The sequence below is a fragment of the Synchiropus splendidus genome, chromosome 8, assembly GCF_027744825.2.
Source record: "Synchiropus splendidus isolate RoL2022-P1 chromosome 8, RoL_Sspl_1.0, whole genome shotgun sequence".
NCBI lineage: Eukaryota > Metazoa > Chordata > Actinopteri > Syngnathiformes > Callionymidae > Synchiropus > Synchiropus splendidus.
Window position 1 is genome coordinate 23,188,584 of NC_071341.1, and position 20,617 is coordinate 23,209,200.

At 42.2% G+C, this 20,617-nt stretch overlaps 1 protein-coding gene across 2 annotated transcripts in view; it reads left to right on the top strand.

The window, feature by feature from the left end:
- The window catches only part of rsrc1 (arginine/serine-rich coiled-coil 1), a 172,146-nt gene that overhangs the window by 108,877 nt on the left and 42,652 nt on the right, over positions 1-20,617 (top strand). For both annotated transcript variants that reach the window (XM_053872032.1, XM_053872033.1), the window contains exons 8-9: positions 4,964-5,000; positions 14,818-14,869. In XM_053872032.1, coding sequence (XP_053728007.1) covers positions 4,964-5,000; positions 14,818-14,869 — 89 coding nt within the window. The remainder of the gene's footprint in view (positions 1-4,963; positions 5,001-14,817; positions 14,870-20,617) is intronic.

Here is a 20,617-nt window from a genome sequence, read left to right on the forward strand (position 1 = left end):
AATGACTTCCCCACGTCAAGTGGGGAAAGATTACTTTCCGCACAGCACCAGTAGGCAGACTGCGTGAGCTTGCTAGTCTCCTAACAGTGTTTATTAAACCTCTACATACTGAGCAAGAAGTCAACTTGAAGGCTTGAGAACGGTTACTCAAGGGTAACAACACTTTTTTGTTTAGATACTTGAATCATCGGTTCAGGGAAAGTGGAGCACAGGTGATGAAACGTGGTGAGAACCTCACCAATTCGACCCTCTGTTTTCCGTGTCACAGTGGTGGTTGTAAGGACATGTTGCAGGGGTTTATCTTTTGAATGGACCTGGTGCCCTCATTCTTCCTTTTATTGAGCTTTTTCGTCACCGAGACAAAGCCCACTTTTACAAAAGCATGAAGTGTTGTATTTGTTAACTCCAATTTTAATAGACCGCTCTTCTCCAGCCTTTTGGGATTATGTAAAACTGTACAGGGCTTAGGTGAGTAGGAGTGGAGCTGGTTAATCAATGGCTGTGTGGGTGTGAGTGCACATGCAAGCTCTCAATCCACTGGTAAGCATATAGGCATACGTCCGTGTTTTGTTCTCTTGTGAGTGCTGCATGGAACGGCGACGCCCCGACGCATTATTCTTTACTGTGAGTGTATGCCCCGCGCCCCTCCCTGCCCCCTGCCTCCTGCTAAAACCCTGAGAGGTAGCCCAGATAGTACCAACACCAGAATATCATTTCAATTTCAATTGGCAGTCCTGTTGAAAAGAACCTATGGAGATGGCTATCAGGGCGGTGGAAGCTGAGATTGTGCTTGTGTGTGCAGGACCGGTTTCCTTTGTGCCCGTAATATCATTGGAAGTTAAACCCTTGGCCTTTTATTTGTTTGACAGGCAGGTGTCACTGAGGTGGCAGAGCCACATAAGTAACATGTCATCATCAAGGGGATGTCACGTACGGATGAAAACAAACATTGGTGACTATGATCAACTATCAAATTATTCACACACGGATTCATGGTTGGACGAGTCGAGAGGTCATCGACGTTATAGGACCCACAAGTTTCCAGCATATATGTCGTGTGAGACTAATGCGAGGAGATTGTGGTTGTGCCACCACCTGTTTCACACCTTGATGTTCCTGTTTTTTTCCCCTGAGTTCCTTGAATTATAGTGAATAGGCACCTCTCTGCATTAAAAGCCTGGTTAAGTCCATGAAGGACGGAGGCTTGCGAGCTAATGCGTTGCTCATAAGTGGCAGTGCAACGGGCAGCTTAGTGCGCTGGAAATCAAATGACTCACTCCATATTTTAAATCCTTCTCTCACCTCTATTGAGTGGCAAGAGATATTAATCTCCCACTCGTGTCAGAAGGTGGACTGTTCACGGAAAAAGAGGGGTGGAAAAAAAGGGAAAGAATGTTCGGAGGCGTAATGCAATTATTGAAAACTTGACCACAAATGACAACTCATCAGTGCGGGGCCCTGTAATTAATAGCGGGGTGGGAGTTAGGAAGCAGGGCAGTTGGAGGCGGGGGAAGCCGAGATAAAGAGAAGAGTGTGACTATTTAAAAGAATGAAAAAAGCATAAGAGCATGGCACCACGAGGTGTTCTGACTCTGAATAGTCAATATGGAACAGCAGCAATCGATGAGAGGAGAGATGAGAAGGACTTTTCTGGCAGATTATTGGTTGCTAAAAGTGTCCACATGTATCACTGACGTGACGAATCAACCTTCCATTTATGTTGATATATTTGTGAGAACATAAACAAATATGTTGTTCTTTTGAACAAGACACACCACCTCACGAGTGACCCTTGATTTACTTGTGTATGTCAGCTTTGTCAGATTCATATGCTACATTAACTTATGTACAACAAAAATTGATGTAGAGTCTGGTGAACATTGGATCAGTGGTCGACGAATTATTCACAGACAGATTCAGGGGTCGACGAGTTGTGACATCATCACTCTTTTCCGTATCTGTGAAAGTTAGCACTATTCATAAAGATTCAGAGTTTCCAAAGTTACCGTTTAAACCACATTTTGGGCAAAGGTTTCAAAACACCATTTAACGCAACGTTTTTTTTGTTTTGTTTTTTAGTTACTGTATTCTACACAACAATCTGACATGAGGAAAAGTTTTACTGAAATAGTTGGTGACTGGTCAATTCTCAAAATAGTGCCTTGTTACAGATCAGCAAATTTTGATACAAGGTACATGTTTTTGATTTTATACTGTATGTATTAGCAGGTATCTGGAGGAACAACACAGGTGTGATGATACGATATATTGCAGTTTATTGCAATGTATCGCCACAAACAATATATTGTAATACTTGTTAACAAGAGCCATTATTTTAAATGGGGAAAAATAAATTACGTAGACTATTGTGTGCATGACAACATGTTTATTGTTATGAACTTAGTCCAGTTAAACTGGCAGTTACTTTTGTCCAACATGGGAATGAACAGCTACTTTAAACTCCAATGTACAGCATGTTACTATTAAACACGCCACAAATGCAGCAGCATATCCAAGTATTTATGTATCACACATTTACATTGCTGACTTACAATATTGAGACAATATTGCACAATCAAGTACCGCCGTATCTGAGCAAAAATATCAATACAATTCTGCGCACATCGTGATACTTGAGCGTATCAGTATTTTCCTATGCCCCTAGTAATTTGCTAGCCTGCACATTTAACCTGGTCGACATAGATGGGGAGATCAGCAGGACTCAAATGATCTTCTGATCATCCTCCTCCATCACAGTCATGAAACAAGTCATAAAAATCCAATATTGACAAAAAGCAATCCCACTCATTGATTTCTAACATGATTCACAATGCTATAATAAAGCTGGGGATATTAAAGGGAAACTGTAGCTGTGGCTGTATAAACGTTATGACGAAACCTTTGACTGAGATTGTGAAATTCATATCACCCCATGATTTATATTGTCATATCACTCCAATGGGATGTTGCTACAAGGAAGGTTTTTTATGTGCTGCTGTTTCATTTTCATGTTTGAGGCCACATACTCTGAGTAGAAATCTGACATGACTGCCAGGCCCGCTCTAAATGGCATGCCTGTCAGGGTTTATCACAAATCACTGTCTTCATTGCCTCATTCCAGTCTTTCAATATCTTCATTTCATCTCCCTACCTCCTGCTGTAATGTGCTCCTTTGGTTGTAGCGAGCAGGCCGCAGTGTCTCCGAGGCCTTGTGCTACACCGCCATTACCATCTGGCCGGACTCCGCTACAAATTGGATGAACAGGCACTGACACATTTTCAATATTATTACATTAAACCAAGTGGATTTTGATTGATAACCTAATATTGACCTAATGCAAAACATCAATCATGGCAAGTATATTAATTATTTAATATTGTGGCGTAATTCAGAAATCAATGCTGCCTCTGTGCGGAGATGGAGGATGGAAAGAGAGACACAGGGAAGAAAATCTGTGTCCCTGAAGACCCTGGCAGATTATGTGATGGTTTCAGGTTGTGTTCACGCTGCACTAAAGGTCACACGGCATGTGAGTACAGCAATTACGGAGGTGGGTTTTAAAAATAGTTAGAATTTCATGTTAAGACGGAAACGAGTGAGGAAAGGGCAGAGGCTTTGATTCCTGAGCCTCCTCTAGATTGTCTCTCACTAATTGTGCTTCATTAGTGGATTACACACACTGTCACCACGGTAACAAATGCTGGATGCCCGTCATGTATAATGAATGTGGCGCAGTGTTTGTCACAATGTAATGTAATTACAGCAAGATGAGATTCACCTTAAGTGGTCGACTTGTCTCCACGTGTGCAGAATGAGCAGCATGACTTCCTTTTATTCTACAACCTTCTATTGCTGACGTTTTGAATCTTGACTGTAGTGTTTTGTTTGGAGGCTACTACACTGTTGTGGCTATATCCAGACTGTTGCCTTTGATCGATATGTGTTACTCATACAAGGGTGAGAGTCGCTGTGTCCAGATTTACCAGACTTATAATTGAGTTGTCACAGTGGCCCCATTTGTGATCCATGTTGAAGAGGAGAGACATAAATGAATGTACCAAGTAAAAGGAAGATGACAGCCCATGGCGTTCATGGATGCAAAGGAAGACATGAAGAGCAAAGGTGCGACTGTAATGTAGTAATCTGCTCGTATTTTTGTAAAGGTCTTGCTGAAATTCAACAATATTTAGACTTAGACTTTCTTTATTGTCATTGCACAAAAACATATCACTATAAAAATATTATATATATGTATATAATATTTTTGTTATCCAATAGCGTTCATTCAATTCATATTGATTTGTGAAGATTCCTTTTGTAGAAGTTTGAAGTGAAACTCAAACTTTTAGTATGATACTGTAGATGGATGTTTTCCATTCCGAGTCTGATGTCAATCAAGCCGCTCATTTGATGACTCCCTCTTCCTGTTACTTTATATGGGGGTTATTAGTGTAGCACAGCCAGTGATTGAGAATGTTTGTGATTGCTTGATGGAAAGATGGATGGATGAACGGAGGGATAGAGGGGTTGGGTGATTTAGACTGTGGGTAATTCAAGAGACGGTGTAGATTTACTCTGCCATGTGGGTGGCTGCATTAGCAACTCATACCTGTCAATGAGCTTTCAATTTACACACCATTATTTCTGGACACCATCTTGCTTGCGTTCTCTTCATCCTTTGATTCAACTCCTGAAGGTTTTCTATGTACCGATGTGTTAGTTTCATCACGCTGTAATGTGTCCTTCACCCCTCTACTGTTTTAGGGGCTGCACTTAATAATACTATTGATAATAATACACAATAACTGTCATGTGTTATTGTTAACTTTGAGCTCTTTAGACTGAACAGTGACCATAAAACTTTTGTAAGTTGCGGTTAAATAATAGCAATGAAATGAGAATTGAAAGCAGTTTTTTTTTTTTACATTATGTTTTTATAACTTTAGTATTTTTGTGTTACAGGGATGCAGAGAACATCAAAGCCAAATTAGAACATCTGGTAAGTCTTCTCCTCTCACTGATACACACTCAGAACTTCTGTGGCGTCTGCATTACTCATGACACGGAACTGGAGATGGTACCTGCAGAGTCTTTCATGTTCCTCCTCAATGTTTGTGTTTGGTGCAGTTTTTTGGTGTATGCCCTTGTCAAAAGCAGTGTGTTGTGCAACAATACCAGTCCGTGCGTCAAATTTCACGCTGCATTTCTTCCCTGTATTGCTGTTCCCTGTGCCTGTTGATTTTACCTGCCACACGTTACCTACAAACAAAATCATTATTCCAAGCCTCCCCCTCCATGAATCTCATTTCCTCGAAACACTCTTGGGAAAGCCTAAAATTTTAATGCTGGTTTTCTAGGCTTTCTTTTACTGAGTCTAAGAGCCACGCAACAGAGAGAAAATGTTCCTTTTCTCTTTTTGGGTGGGAAGGCACCGAGGTTTGATGTGCCCCATATTCCAAGGGATGAATTATAGACAGGGGTCAGCAAGGGTCCTGGTTCTCTGTGGATGCCGTGCGCCCTTGTCCCCCTGCATACTAAACTGAAGCTCCCAGCACCCTACGCAAATGACCTCCGGCCCCACCATGCGCTACGCAAATGACCCTGAGTGTGCCACACAAATGTCTGACTGTGACATTGAAGCAGTTTTCTACCGCATTGCTGAAGGTTCAGATTGACCTCAGGTTGTGTCTTGAAATCGTGCTTTCCAGCATGAAGAAAAAGTTGAATGAAAATGAATGATCCTTGACTCATCCAACGTATTTATACAGTCCTGTTACACAAATGACCTCGCAGGGACTTGTCTTCTCCGGCTATAACTCATCTCACATGAGGTACACATGTTTAGGATTTTCTAAATCTTAAGCGATTGCTTGATTTGTCCAAAACACCTGGCTGATTTGACTGTCTGTGGTGTGCTTCAATCATGTGAACACAGCTCGTCACTCAGACCTAGGTTCAGGGCAACCATCCGTCAACAAGCCAGAAATCTCATGTGATAAAGCTGGGAGGAACATCGCAACAACTGGAAAACACAACACGCAACATGGCAGTGGAGGGGGTGATAGTGGTCTGTTTTTTCTCATAAGAAGCAGTGGTGACCGATGAGAGTGAGATTTGCGCCACGGTTTTGAAAGATGCTGTCTTCACTGTCATCACAATAAAAATGTCTTAATGTCCCCTAAACTCCCTTGTTTCTCAGTCTGGTTCGCTTCTTGTTTGGTTCTCGCCACAAATGCAAGATTTCCCATTGAAATTATTGAACATGGTAATCGTTTTGGATTGTCTGTCCTGTTTTTGGGGAGAGTTTTGTGAGTTCACTCTTACCACATCTCAGGCCACATGATTCACTTCGAGGGTTATCTTATCCTTGGTTGCCTGTCTTGGTTGAGAAGAGGCAAAATTGGAACAGAAATCCAGTTACCACTTCTTGTGTCTGATCTAAATCTCGCTCAACACCTCTTATGCCCATATCTCTCTAACCAATGTGGCTGCGAAGTGAGAACTCATTTAGCAAACAAAATTGAAAACTCTGAGGTTCAGACAGTAGTCTAGCTCCATGGCCGTAACTTCTGAGTCATTATCCACATTCATTGCCATTTTAAGACCACTGATACGTGGAGGACAGGTGAGATGGAGTCAGATGGGCATAAAAGGGTCTGCAAGTGTAATTGATGGACGGCGCCATTATAGGTGGTGTTAATTATTCAGGAGTGCATTACGTGCATAAAAATGATTCATCAATACCAGCACTTACATCTTGGCAAACAATTGCACGGCCTATTAAAGCCATATGTTTGTAAAAGTCACGAATAAGTGGGGGGATTCAGAGTATGCAGAAGTGGCTCCGGAGCAAGGCTTGCTGTTGATACAAAAGTTTGAGGCGCAGTTGAGTCAGGCTTTGAAAGTGGCCTGCTCAGTCTTCTGAGAATCTGACGGACCAGCTGTTTTTAAGTCATGAGTGTATGTTGAAACCAGGTGAACATTGAGGGAATGCATCGCTGAAATTTTAATGAGGTTTAACATTGCATCTCTAGCAGAGAGCACAATGTCATGTTTCATTGACGAAATGCAGTGATGTTGTTGGGGTGGTCACTCATCAATGCAGTTGCTATTCTATTTTTTTGGGTTCATTCTGAAATGATGAACTGACGTGTAAAAATGGCTAAGAATGGAATGATTCTGGGTGAAAGACAGTCCTCTGAAATGTTTAAAGGAGAAAATGTTCTTTTAAATTCATGAAGAATGTATTTACTCTATATATCTTCATTTTGGAATTTGCACTTGGTCTAGATGAAGTCACAGTTTGAGTAGCATTGGCTTGACACAGCTACTTTGCGTGCTTGCTTGGGTTGGAGCAGCCAGTTTGTGTGTAACCTTTTACAGTGGGCTGATAGAACGATATCGTGTTTCGATTTTGTTCTGAGGATTTCTTGTCTTCTCATCGTGAACGCTGTCAAGTGAAACATGACTTTGGCGCTGAGACTCTTTTAAGTCGTCATGTCAATGTTTACCAGGGCGTATTTGCATTTGTTAATGCCCATGTTTAAACACTAAGTGATTGAAATTAGATAAGTGTTTATGCTGGTGCACCTCAGTGGTCTCCTGCCTGGGGAGAGCAAGACTCTCATTACAATTCATGACATCATCGAGCAAACAACAAAGCTTCTTCCCTCCTGAGATTAAGTGCCGCTCACATGTGCATCTGTTTGTGTTTATGGCATCACATTTATGACATGATCTGCAGGTTTTAAGATAATGAGACATTCTTTTTGAGTGGGGCTCAGCAGCTTTCAGCAACTCCATGCTTTATTATTTTTACTCCGATCATTGTAAATCAAACGGATCCTTCATTTCTATGTTCAGGTTTGTCTGTGGATTCATTTCTTTTTGCTTTTCATTTATTTTTTTTGCTTGCTGTGTTCTGTTAAGTGACTGCTGCAGTAATTAGGTAATTACAATTCATGTTTGAATTAAGTTTTGTTTTGTTTGTTTTCATATTTCAACAGATTGCCTGAATGCTTTATATTGCGATGTAGACGGAAGCTAATTGCTCCCACGGCTCCGCATTAGTTTTTGTTTTTCGACAGTCGTACAGCAAACACACTTAAGTTGGAGGCCTATGTTTCCCCCCCTTATTCTCTAAGAAATAAAGTGGCGGTGAAGAGCAGTTCTCTTATGTGCCACCGTTTTACCTTGCAGAAAACAAAGGCAGTGTCTGTGCTTTATCAATGAGCTGTTTCCTTGACCTAAATTTGATGATGATTTTTAGGTGATGTATGAGTGGATTGTGATGGACACAAGTAAGACGAATGTATTTCAGTATTTGGTGAACTGTTGGGCACTATTCGCCGTCACCATTTGAGGGGGAAGCGTGGAGAGCTTTCAATAGTGTTTTTCATTGAAGGTCCAGACATTTCATCCAACTGTTCGACAGTCTCTCCAGTTGCATTCAGTCTAAAAGACCACCGCATGTTTGAAAACCTGCTGGTGCTGAATTAGATGGGGAGTGCCCCTGTAGATGGCTAGGCCCTGCAGGTGGCTACAGACTGATACAGCTTTAGAAGTTCATTTGAGTGAAAGCCACTGCTAAATCTGGTGTTGAAGTTCGTGGTTGTTAACAACATTTGGACTAAAAAAACAAAACAAAAAGTGAAAGTCTGTCGAGAATAATCCAGCAGCTTTTATTCATTTTGACCTTGACCTAGAAGCATGCTTCCTACTGACAACACAACACCATCATAATAGTTAGATTCTTCCCAATGCATGGTTGTTTGACCACATACCACAATGTGTTACATTCTGTCGGTTTCATCTAGAGCTGTTGGTTTTTGTTTGAAGTTTCAGAACTTCAAGCGCCTTCTCAAAAGTGTTGGGGGTTGTTGCCCACCTAAGAGAAAAACAAAACAATAATATCACAGCATCAATACTATATTTTTAATTGACATTTGAAGGCTTGAGTTTAACTGAGCAGTTGCTACTTTCCCAGAGGTCAAAAGTGCATGTTATCTTGTAGCTGTAGCTCTGAAAGCCTGACACTATCCAAATGTCCCTCAGTGAGTTGAACAGTTTACCGAGGCATCAACCAAGTTGAGCTTCTGAAAGATTGCAATGAACAGCTGATGGCCGCGAGACACACTCAAACATTTTAATTTGTGGTGTAAGTGCGTAGAGTAGGGATTCAAAACAACACATAAGAAAGGTTCTGTCGACTTGAGTTCAAACCACAGTTCTGCCGAAATCTTTCTTGAAATGACTTTGACTGCTTTTTCATCTCTGTTTTATGAATACATTGGATGAAGCAGGATAAAGAGTCTGGACAAGATAAAGGAGGGGAATCGTGGGGAGGGGAGTGTTGCTAATCTGCAAACAGATCTCCCTGCTTATTACACTAATGATTTCATGATATTTGATGTGTCGACGGGGGGTGGGAGGATGTGCAAGTACGGCTAGTTGCAGGGGGTTCCTTCTTCACTTTCTCAGAACGACGCGCCGCTAAATGATGGAGTAATTTGAGTGACCCCCCCCTTACATCTTGGGGCCAGCGCCGACGTAATTGCATGTCATTTTGGCATGAAAAGGGGGCAGTGGGGTTGGTGGTGGGACGGGTCTGCACAGCATTCTCATGTTTTCCTCTTTCGACTCGATCACTTACTCTTTTGCTGGCGTTAGCATCGGTGCCTTATCTGGCTATTATTCACTTTCCCAAAATCATTCCACCCCAAACAAAAGAAAGATTGCATTAATTTTCAAATAATGATATTACATTAAGCGCAGAGGTCTCATACATCAAAACAGGAGAACTACTCCCTTACTGTATGTGCTTCATCTTAATGGTATCGCTGGATGTCAAGGGCATGGAGGAAATTAAATCGGAAAGTGCAGATAGACCAAAGAAGATATTATCTCTGGATGATTGCAGTTTTGATAGGTATTCCAGTGAATTTCATTTTCTCCGGATGGGGAGAAGATGAGTTAGCCTGCACATTTGCTCATTTTTCTTCTACATGATTTATGTGAGTTGAGTGTGGAACTCTCCCCCTCCACCCCCCGTTCACCTCCACGCCTCCCCCTTTATCAGAACACACACACACACACACACACGCACACGCACACACCCCACTAAATGAATGTCTTTCATTCTTGATTGTGTAGTTTGTGCATGCCTTTTGTGTAGTTGTGGGTGGGCACACCAACAAAACGGGGTGGGGAAGTGTATTTGCGCGGACGTGTATGTGTGTGTCTGTATAAATGTGCTGCTAAGGATAACTGCCGAGCCATCACAGGGAATGATTCCAGAGAGACAGGGTAGTGTCATTACTCAGACTTGTTTACATTCTAAATACGTAATGAAATCTTGTTGGTAATAATGACGGGAATAAAAGTTTGGGAAATTGTAAAAGTGGTGAAGTTTGAGAAATGAGTCCTGGCCTGTGAAATAGCATTTGGGGGCAGGAAACGACATTATTATGCAGTGCTCCTGCCTGCCTGAGACATGAAGATGAACTGCTGGCGGCCCATAAAATGCTGTTAGCCCTAGCCTGAAGTATGGCGCATGGTAAAAGAGCCTTGATCGCATATTGCCATTATATATAAAAGTATAGCCATACACAACATTATTTTTCATATAAGATGAGCTGGGATGGCGTGGCCCAGGCCTCCCAAATACATGCACTGATAGGCAGATTCCACCCCTCCCCGACTAAAATATAAATAAACATATTGCCATGGAACCCCTCTCTGCCCTGATCTTATAGACCTTGATATTAAAAACAGAAGTATTGCATTTTCCAGGAGCTCTGTTTGCTGTCTTCTTTTGGGTGGAGACTTTTTGTTTTGTTTTCTTTCTTTTTCTAAAGAGATTCAAGTCTTTTTTTTCAGATAAACCTTTATGTTGTGGTTATTGTAGTCATTTAGCATCAGTGGGGTGCATATATTAGTATTTATGTTTAACACTCATTTGAAGTTCATTTGATTTCATAAGAGCATACAATGAGGGTCCCAATTCCCATTATATTCAATTGATCAAAATAGCAGGAGAAATGAACAAATTAACAAAAAGATCATTTAAAATGTTTTTTAATTAATAACAGAGTGTGAATGTGATGCCTTAATAATAATAAATGTTGAACTCAAGTCAATATAAAATATTTGATATATATATATATATATATATATATATATTATGTGTGTGTGTGTGTAAATATTTGGTTTCATGTGAAGTCAGAAAATCAGTTGCAGATTTCTATGGCATAAAAAAAACAACAAAAAAACAAAAAGGGAGCTGTTATCTTAACTTAACATGTTTAAATGATAAGCCACCAATATATACCCGTATACTTGTTTGGGCGCTGTTTTTCTGTACACTGTACAAGCCAAGCATCCTTGTGTTCTCTGTACAGCAGCTACGTTTCTCCTACATCGAGAGCATGCAGGCTCTTTGTGGGACAGATATCTGACCATCCAACTTGATTTTGACCTTCCTGACTCCTGCTCTCTCAAGTCTTTCTCAGCTGCCAACCCACCGGATTTTGCTTTGTCTGGTGGGCCTGAGGCCCAACAACAATAATAGCCTGTTGAAGGGGCTTATCATTATAAATAGATAAAATCCCCTGCATGCTGCCAGTCACTACACAGTGTTGCATTGTTTTCAACAGCTCATGAGCGGCCTGTGTGTTTTTCTAATGGGACATGTTTATTTTTGACTAATGGGACAGACGCTGGGCACTTAGGCTCGGGAAAGGTTGTCCGTCATCACTTAAGGGAGGTAGATGAACAAGCTGGAGTAGCTCTGTGAGTGAATGGCCTTCATTGTTGAGCTATGACAGACATTATGTACGATTAAAGCATTCTGAAAGGAAAGGTTCAAGTATAGTTGAATGCTCAACTCTCAATCTACGACGCTGTAGAGCTACACCGGCTCAAGAGCATCAGACTGTTAGGACATTTTTCAGGCTTGCTTAGAATTACAATTCCTCATCGATATGCATCGGTAATTCAGATGACGTCCATCTCTCTCATTCTTAACTTCTCAGTCTGCTCTTATACTCAAGAGTATCGTTTTTGGATGATATAAGCTTGAATTTTAAACAGTCTAATGCAAAGTTATTCACAGTTAAATATGTCAAAACAAAGAATGCTTCAGAAAAAGATTCCAAATTAAGTGAAGAATGTTTTTTTTTTTGCTGGTTTAATAAATATTTATGTGTGTGTTTCTGTGATTAGTTTCTCCACTGCACTTTCAAACTCCTTGGATCTGCCATCGGTGGATTCCCCCTCCTTACATCTCGCGCTCCTATTGCTCTATGTGTCTTTTAGTTTATCCCTGCACCAAGCACACACTTAAACACACGCTCTCCCTGTTTCATGTTTGTTTGTGTGTGTTAGAAAGTAGCAGTTTTTAATTGAGGAGGAGGCTTCTGATGCAGCGGGTGTCTCTCTCCCACTAGGGGGGGAGCATTGATCTTCCTCTGGGGAGCGGAATTAATGCCTCTTTATTGTTCACTAATGAATTACACACATGACGGGTGGCGTGCATGTGCGCACCAAATAGAGAAATATCAGATTGCGGATATTATTTTACTCAGCAAGTGTCAAGTTTTCAATTCTTGTGGTGGTCCAAAAAACATGTTTTGGCTGTTTTAAATATCTCTTTTGTGTTAATAATGATCAACTTTAAATTGGCATCATTCACAGCGTGCGGTTATGATCACAAAGACAAGTTCCCAAATTAGAGAATAAAACACTATTAAATTGAAAAGTCGGCTCAGAAAGTTTACAAATATGTTGTGTAATTTGTTCAGCTTTTAGTTTGAATTTCGCTTGTACACCCACCGTCAGTTGTCCAGTCTTCATTAATGTCTCCTTTTGTGGTGTTTCATAGGAAGATCTTGTTTTGTAATGGTAGCTTGTTTTCTTCCGCTCTGTTGTGGCACCACTGCGGCACTGTGATTCAGACTTGAGTTCCTATCCCTGGGCTGGCACAAGTGTCTGCTTGTAATGAAGATGCATGGACTCGTACATGCCTCAAGGCCAATGTAAACAAATGCTAATGTAATTACTGAGGGGGCGTTGTAATAAACTGTAACTAAGATGATTGCTCAGAAAACAATTATCAAGTTAGTTAAGCTATGACGCCTTATTGTTTCAGAAGCCACTCTGCACCGGCACTGATCTCTGTGTCATCTTAGTCGTTAATCGACCTCATCACTTTGCATTTTTCATTTTAACGGCTCACAAATGCGGAAAGGATCCTTGGAGATGGCGACATTGTGCGCTCAGTGTGTCACACTGAGGCAATGGAAAGTGTATGGATATGAAACCGTGTGTGGGTGAGGGCCTGAAGTGTCGCCGTTCCCCGGGATAATGGTGATTGGTAATTTCAGCTGTCGAGCACTGCCACTCAGCATGAGCATGAGCCTCACTGTCACCTGCTGGAGGGGATGGGACACACACACCCACACAGACACACACGCGCACACACTCGCATACACATTGCAATAAATGTGCATCAATGTGTCAGTGCAGTTCCTTGATGTGCCTTCTATCTCGGATACAGCATCCTGACGTTGCTGCTTTTAAGGGGGTCATTATATTTTTCTGGCTGCCGCTGGATGGTGACATTTTAACAAAGTGACAAGTTTACAGTTGAATGAATAAGATTTCCTGTGGTGGATGTGGAGGGAACAGAGCGTCGTACCTGGATGAGGAGGAGTGAGGAAATCATCTAGTGAGGCACCCATATTACACATTCAGATGCTGAACCGTGTGGAATTTGTTATCTGACTAATCTGACACGCTTATGTGTGCGTGGACCCAAGGGCCATCAAAAACCTTTCATGGGGCATCTGTAACACTGCTCCCTGTCAAAATGGAACCTTCCTTGACGTTTGAGTCCTGACAATGTTATGATGAGCTGGGGTCATATCACAATTTTAGTTAGAAAATCACAATTTAGATTTTTATCACAACCTGGTGAAACACACTTTTTTCGGAAACAAAAATTAAATCCACTGGTGTGAACAAGGCTCTTGTGCCTGGTCCGATACCGCATGAGGCCTGTATGAGCACAAAGACGAGACCCGGGTGTGGCTTGAGTCGCCCACTTCAGAACCATTTAAGAACCCTTTTATAGCCCAAATGGGTTACAACATTTGGGACCTGTGTGGTGCTGGATAGTAGCTACTCATGTCCCGACACAGCTGTCCGAGCATGTGCTCTTCCCCCTGATCATGCTAAGTATTGCTAACACGCCGCCATACACAGAATTGGACGGGGAGTATGATGAGTGTTTGGCTGTGATCTTTAAAAATGTGCTCTCTGTGCCCTCTCATCTGACTCTCCGAAGGCTTGTTATAGCAGCTTTTGTTTTCTCTCTTCTCCTCTCACTCCTCTCTGGCTCTCTTTGTCTCTAAATTTCTCTTCATCTTTTCTTCATTGGTTGTCCCTGGTGTGTTAGAGATGTTGCTCTGTTTATTTTTTTCCACAAGCACGCCTTTCATGCACTCCCAGTGTTGTGAATTAGTCCCACGGTGCTCTGTGAGGACAGTTTGTGGCAACATTCCATCTAATGGTTGCGTCTAAAGACGATCTTGGGTGAAGTACATTGCAGCCGAGGGGGCACAACAGTTTTGGAACTTGATTATATAGATTAAGTTTGTGTCACCTGGGTGGATGTTTGTTGTGCTGTAATAGCTGTGATTTGATTTTTCAGTCAGGACTGACTCCTCGCCAATGCTTCATATTGATTCCCTGATCGTCTAACTTGATATTTATAAAAAAAAAACCAAGTCTCCTAACTGCTACCTTTTTGTCCTCAGAATCCCGCTGAACAAGCAAAAGTCCGAATGCAACTGGTGCTGCAGGCGGCAGGTAAGCAGCTTCCCTGCCTTGCAACAGATCTGTTCAATGTTCAAGAGTAGAACTTGGCGTAACTGTATTCTCTTTAGAAGGGGTCGTTGTAGTATCACGAACAGTCTTAGAAGATTTTCAGAAGAGTTGTGATTGCTCGTAATTATACAGGAAAGTGTTGCGATACTTTTGCACTTTGTTGCAAAATGTTTTTTATAAATGTGCTGTCATTTACGGACTATAAGTCACTACTTTTTTTGTCGCAGTCTGAACCCCGCGGCTTATACAGTACAACAATGTGGCTATTTTCTGGATTTTTACAGGCTAAAGAGCCTCATGCTGCCAAAATATTGAGCCTTGTCACATCAAACCGATGACATCATCTGTGTTTTATTGACCTCAAAGCTCTGAGAATGCGCTGTTTTTGTCCGCGTGTCCGCAGCTCCTTCCACAGAGCCGATCTGTTGGAGGAGCAGAGACGAGAAGCTGCAGCTGAGAGCAGTTGTGGTGTCGGAACTTGGGACACATTTGGAGCTTTAAAAGTGTGAGGAGTTGATGATTCCAGTTCAGAACACTGCCCAGTTTTGTTTCTGGATCCCATTATCCAAACTAGTTTAAAAGTGATCCCCATGCATTTTTAAGCCCGGTCCACCAGTGACCTTTCTACGGCGCAGACAGCACCACTGCACCCACGGCTTATAGACCGCTGCAGCTCATGTCTGAACATCGGACCTCCCTACCTACTTTTGACGGCATTAGAAGTCGTCATGCTCCTTACTGTGCTCAACTTGCTGAAATAAATTACTTTAACTGCTGACATTTTCACCATTAACTCCTGTTCACTCTTTACTGAGGAACATTTCTATCGCCTCAAGTACCTGTGCAACGTTATATTGGATATACACGCATTCTAAAACATCACATGGACCCCACTTTCAAATGTTTCTATAAGCTGTGAGCACCTGCCTGGTACCTTCGTGAGTACTGAACATACATGACTGTGATCAGGGAGATACTGTAGATACAAACACCTTCTCCCTCTCTGACTTCTGCCTGTCCCACATCTACTGTGGCTTAATTTCAAACACTTCTTCCACTGCATAAGTCACAGTTGTCACCATCTCCACAATGAATAAACTCCAGTGCGTATGTGAAAGGTCGACTGGTGAGCCAGATGTGACAGGCCAAGATTGACTGCAGAGAGAGATCTCTTCATGTTTACAGTCATGCACCCACACACATGCTCGGCCTTGCGCTATCCACGACATGGCTCTAATTTCACCGCAGGAAATATATGAAAGAGCCATGCGTCGATAAATCATCTGTAAAGCACCCATCAGCCCCTCACTCGCATCACAGAAGCCTCTTTGGGCCGAGCTGAAGGTTAGGGGGCGACATTATCCCCCAAGTGCGGGTCACAAATCAAACTTTAGGCCTCTTTTACTAATGTCATAAAATGTTTAATTTTGTTTGGATTTAATTCTGCCAGTGATTTAGGGGGAGTAGAAAGTGTTTTTAAAAAAAAAAAGTCTATCTGACGGTGCACTCCTTTCCACCTGGGTAATGGTGGTTGGGTATTATGAAATAGAGCATGTGGTTTTGAGTGCACTAAGACCGGTGGAGACGCAGGCGCAGAGCCAAATGCAAGGGCTCATAATGCAAGGGACATGCTTCTGGTTTTTCTCTCTGTCCTTGAAGCTTCCAACAGAGCAGGTTTATGACTCGGTTAAAGATGGTCTTCATAAGAGAACCTGCAGTGGATAGGTCTTGCTTTTAGGTGCCTGTGATCATTGCACCCATCACGACCCACAGTAAAATAAAGATTAACGACACTTTTTAGCTTTCCATGCCAGTTCACATTTGGCGGTTGCTAACGGCGTAGCACTGAAGCATGTGCTTTACAACACCTCTTGTTTTATTCCAGAATGGTCGTGGTACATCTGTATCAAAGTCTTCATGAAGTTTATTTTTCATTCACTGCTCAACTGTCCTTCAACAACTACCCTGATATATATTCCAGGTTTGAGAAAAAATAAATAACTGAATTATGGGAGAACAAAAGAATTGTTTTTTTTCCCCTAGTGTCATTTGCTTTGTGACATGTTCCTCTGACGCGGTGCAACTGATTCTGACTGGATTTTTTATAAACTGCATATTTAATTACTCTTCCCTGCCCTCTTACACCCCTCCGATTTCTGTTGATTTTGTTTTTAGCCAAATATTTGGGATGTTTAGTCTTTATTTTTCCGCTATTTGTCATTTTTTCTCCACCTTTAACATCCAAGTTGTCCCGTCTCCTGTCACTCTACTGTCTTTGTTTCTATCTTTCTCCCTTTTTTTGTTTGTGGGCAGAGAGCAATGGATGCGGAGAGGGAGGGATGGAGGGAGAGTATGAAGCAGCAGATGTTGCGAGGTTGTGTGAATGTTAATGTTCTGACGTCGTTGTGGAGCTTAAGCCGCCTCCTCCTTTCCTCCATTCCTCTCTGAGCGCCCGCCAGCCTTTCTCTCCCGGGGTCTCCTGACATCCTTAAAGCCTGCGGCTCTTCTCTCTTCTCCTCTCCTCATCCCTGCTCTCTTCCACTACTTTCTCTCTCCTCCCCGCCCTCCCTCCTTTTGTCCGTCTATGGACTCCCTTTAGTCAGTAGAGAGCAGATCATCCCATGGCTAAAGCGGCTAAGGCCTTTGTGTTGGAGGCTCTGTGGACCTGTAATGAGCCCCCTCGGCTGGCCCGCTGGCCTGCTTAGTGCTCACTGGGGCTTTGAGAGAGACGGAGTGTGTGTATGTATGCGATCAAGTGTGTGTGTATGGATTAGGAGGCGGTGAGAGGAGAAGGGCAACACTGGCCCCCAATAAAAGAGTTGGATAGAAATGTTTATGGGTCACTTCCTACTTGGCCTACATATCAAACACATGTGTGCGTCCACACACAGATACACAAGCACAGCTCACCTGCTCTGGTTTTTCTTTTTATATTCATGAAAACATTTACAAATTTAACAAGTCAATTTCCCCACTGTATGATCCATGACGTCTCTTATCTTAAACTGTCAAACACTGGCTGTGCGTGTATTTGAAATCGTATGTCTGTTAATATTACTCTGTAATAATTCTGGGGGTTTTCTAACTTTCAGACAAATGTAGAAGTGGTCTTCAATGTTATGACATCAGAAGTACTCCATCACACACACACACACACACACCAGACGGTTTTTGATCATTTACATTCTGGTCTTTTCTTTGCTGCCTCTTGCTTAGTTCTTGGCTCTTTTCAGACCAGTGTCCATTTCCACACAAATGAGCATGAGCGCAGAGCAAGGCAGCAGGGCCTCTCCTGATCCACACGTCAATAGAGAGTGTTTGCAGAACACCCACCAAGGACCGAAGGGCCAGGGGGTCATTAAAACCTCTGGCTTCTCCCTATTTAGGCCTTTGACAGCAACAAAACAAACAGTCCTTAAGTTCTCATCAGAGGCTTGAACTTGGCAGGAGCTCACTGGTCTGAGTTTACTTCCATTTTTAGTTACTCTACTTAGGATGTTTTCCAAAAGTTGACATCGAGAGGCAGTTGGTGTAATTACATAATAATACTAACATAATAACAACAACCAATGCCTGGCATTACCCTTTTTTTTTACCAGAATTGTTATAGTTGTATGAAGTTTACATGTCACAGAGCAGCTGGGATGCTGTTATCGACCATCAACAGTTGAGTGTCACTTGTCTCGATGCCGCCAGTTCCGATGAGCTCCCTGTGTGGGATGAGAATGCGACGTTAGATGTTTGAATCGGCAGTGAAATGGGACGGCTTCTCAAGCCATAAATTCAGAGTGTCTGAGGCTTCCTCGTCTCAGCAGGGGTCCTGTACAATCCCCCGCGTTCCAACTCTGCTCTTTTCCTTCAGCTTTCCTTCCAGTTTTGGGTGTCCCTCCCACTGCATCAGTTCACTCCCTTAGGCCCTGACAGATGTGCGGTGAACAGACCACATACATGGCGGGTGTCACCTTACCCCCTCTGGAACTAAAAGGCTAATGCGCCGCATTTAGGAGCTGCCACCCTTTGTTATGCCAGCATGAGCCTTAACTAAATTGATGAGATTGAGCTCTTCTTTTTGGTACAAATCTCTCCTCATCTCTTTGTTTAATTTGATATTTTTGTAGACATACTCTGAGAAAATACTCAGGTTGAGCCTGAGTTGAGTCTGACCTATCCTCCATACTATGGATGCAATGAAATATATATATATACATAAAGATATATATTTTTTATATATTATATTGAATATTGAAATAGAAGTCCAAAGTTAAAATTCTCATATTTGTACATTGTAAATATAGAAACGGGATAATGAACTTTGGGGTAACCTTTGGCATTAGGGCATGCTATGGAGAAATGTTGTTTTAAAAGGAAACCGCAGATATTTGACTTTCACTCATGTAAAGAACAGAGATTATAATATTTGATAAAGAGAATGGAAATATGTGAGTTTTGAAAGTCTGAAAGCTTGTTAGTTTCTTAAAACCGTGTTGACCTCCTGGTACCATACAAATGTTGCTGCTCTGCTTATGAGCTTCACTGAGTGCACGAGAACTCCTCAGCCTGTTAGGACGACATCAGCCTTCAATCTTGAGAAACTACCATTTGGAGGCAAATTTTGGAGGCGGACAACGACTTCCAGTTCACTGCCCATCGGGAAACACCTACATGTCTCTCACTGAGGCCTTGCAAGTATTATCATTATTATTATTATTGTTATTATTATAACTACGGGGAGTTCAGTAAGTCTGTGTTGCCGGTAATTCTTTGTCGTCATTTTTTCAAAAACATTTTTTTTTTCACTTTAAGTCAAAGAAGACCTTTACGGAGGAACTGAAATCCCCACTTCCCACTTGTTTCCAGTCATCCCCTGTTGTCCTGTCGCAGGATAATGGTGCAGGTTTGTCCTGTAATTTAGGCGCTCAGACCATTGATCACCTGGAGTGATGTGCCATTACCTCACTGTCGTAGTCAAGAGTCATAATTATGTCTCGCCAAGAGACAGCACACATGGAAGCCTCTGGTCCCTCAGAACCCAAATACCTGACTAAGCTTGTATGGAGCAGACACTGCCGCCGCCGCCGCACAGATTGACTGCAGTGGCAAAGCAAGTGACCCCTGGATGATAGGGGTGGATGGATGGATGGAAGGGTTTGTCGAGCGCAGCTCCAGAGCCATACTTCATAGCTCAGATTTTCGCCTCAAGCCGTTCCTCTGACCCACTCCAAATGAAACCTGCGTTGGCTGCTTTGAAGGTACTTTTCAGTTCAAAGAAAATTGAGTTTTAATGGATGTCTGTCCTCCTCACTACTGATGAGGGCTGCTCTGTCCACTCTTGGACTCCTGGTCCTGCTGAGACTTGCCTGACAATGGCACTGTGATTGAGTGCCTTTGTACCAAATTATTTTGGCTTAGGTTTATCACTCGTGCCAGCAGGACTTCATTATTCTATATCATATTTTCATTTATGCATTTATGTCGTCTGTGACTTTGCTTCTACCTTTTAGGCTTCATAAGTGAAGGCATTGAAAGTTTTCAATTGAGACCAGCACTTTTCATCGTGAATCTTCCTGAACCGTTTTTTAAGTGCCAAGTTGTGGTGTCTTCCAATATCAGAATCAGAATCGAATTTATTGCCATGGTCAGTGGGGATCCCAACAACTAGGAAAGTGCTGACAGAAAATATAAATAAATACAATAAACAACAAAGGCTGTTCACGAATTCAACAGTCTCTG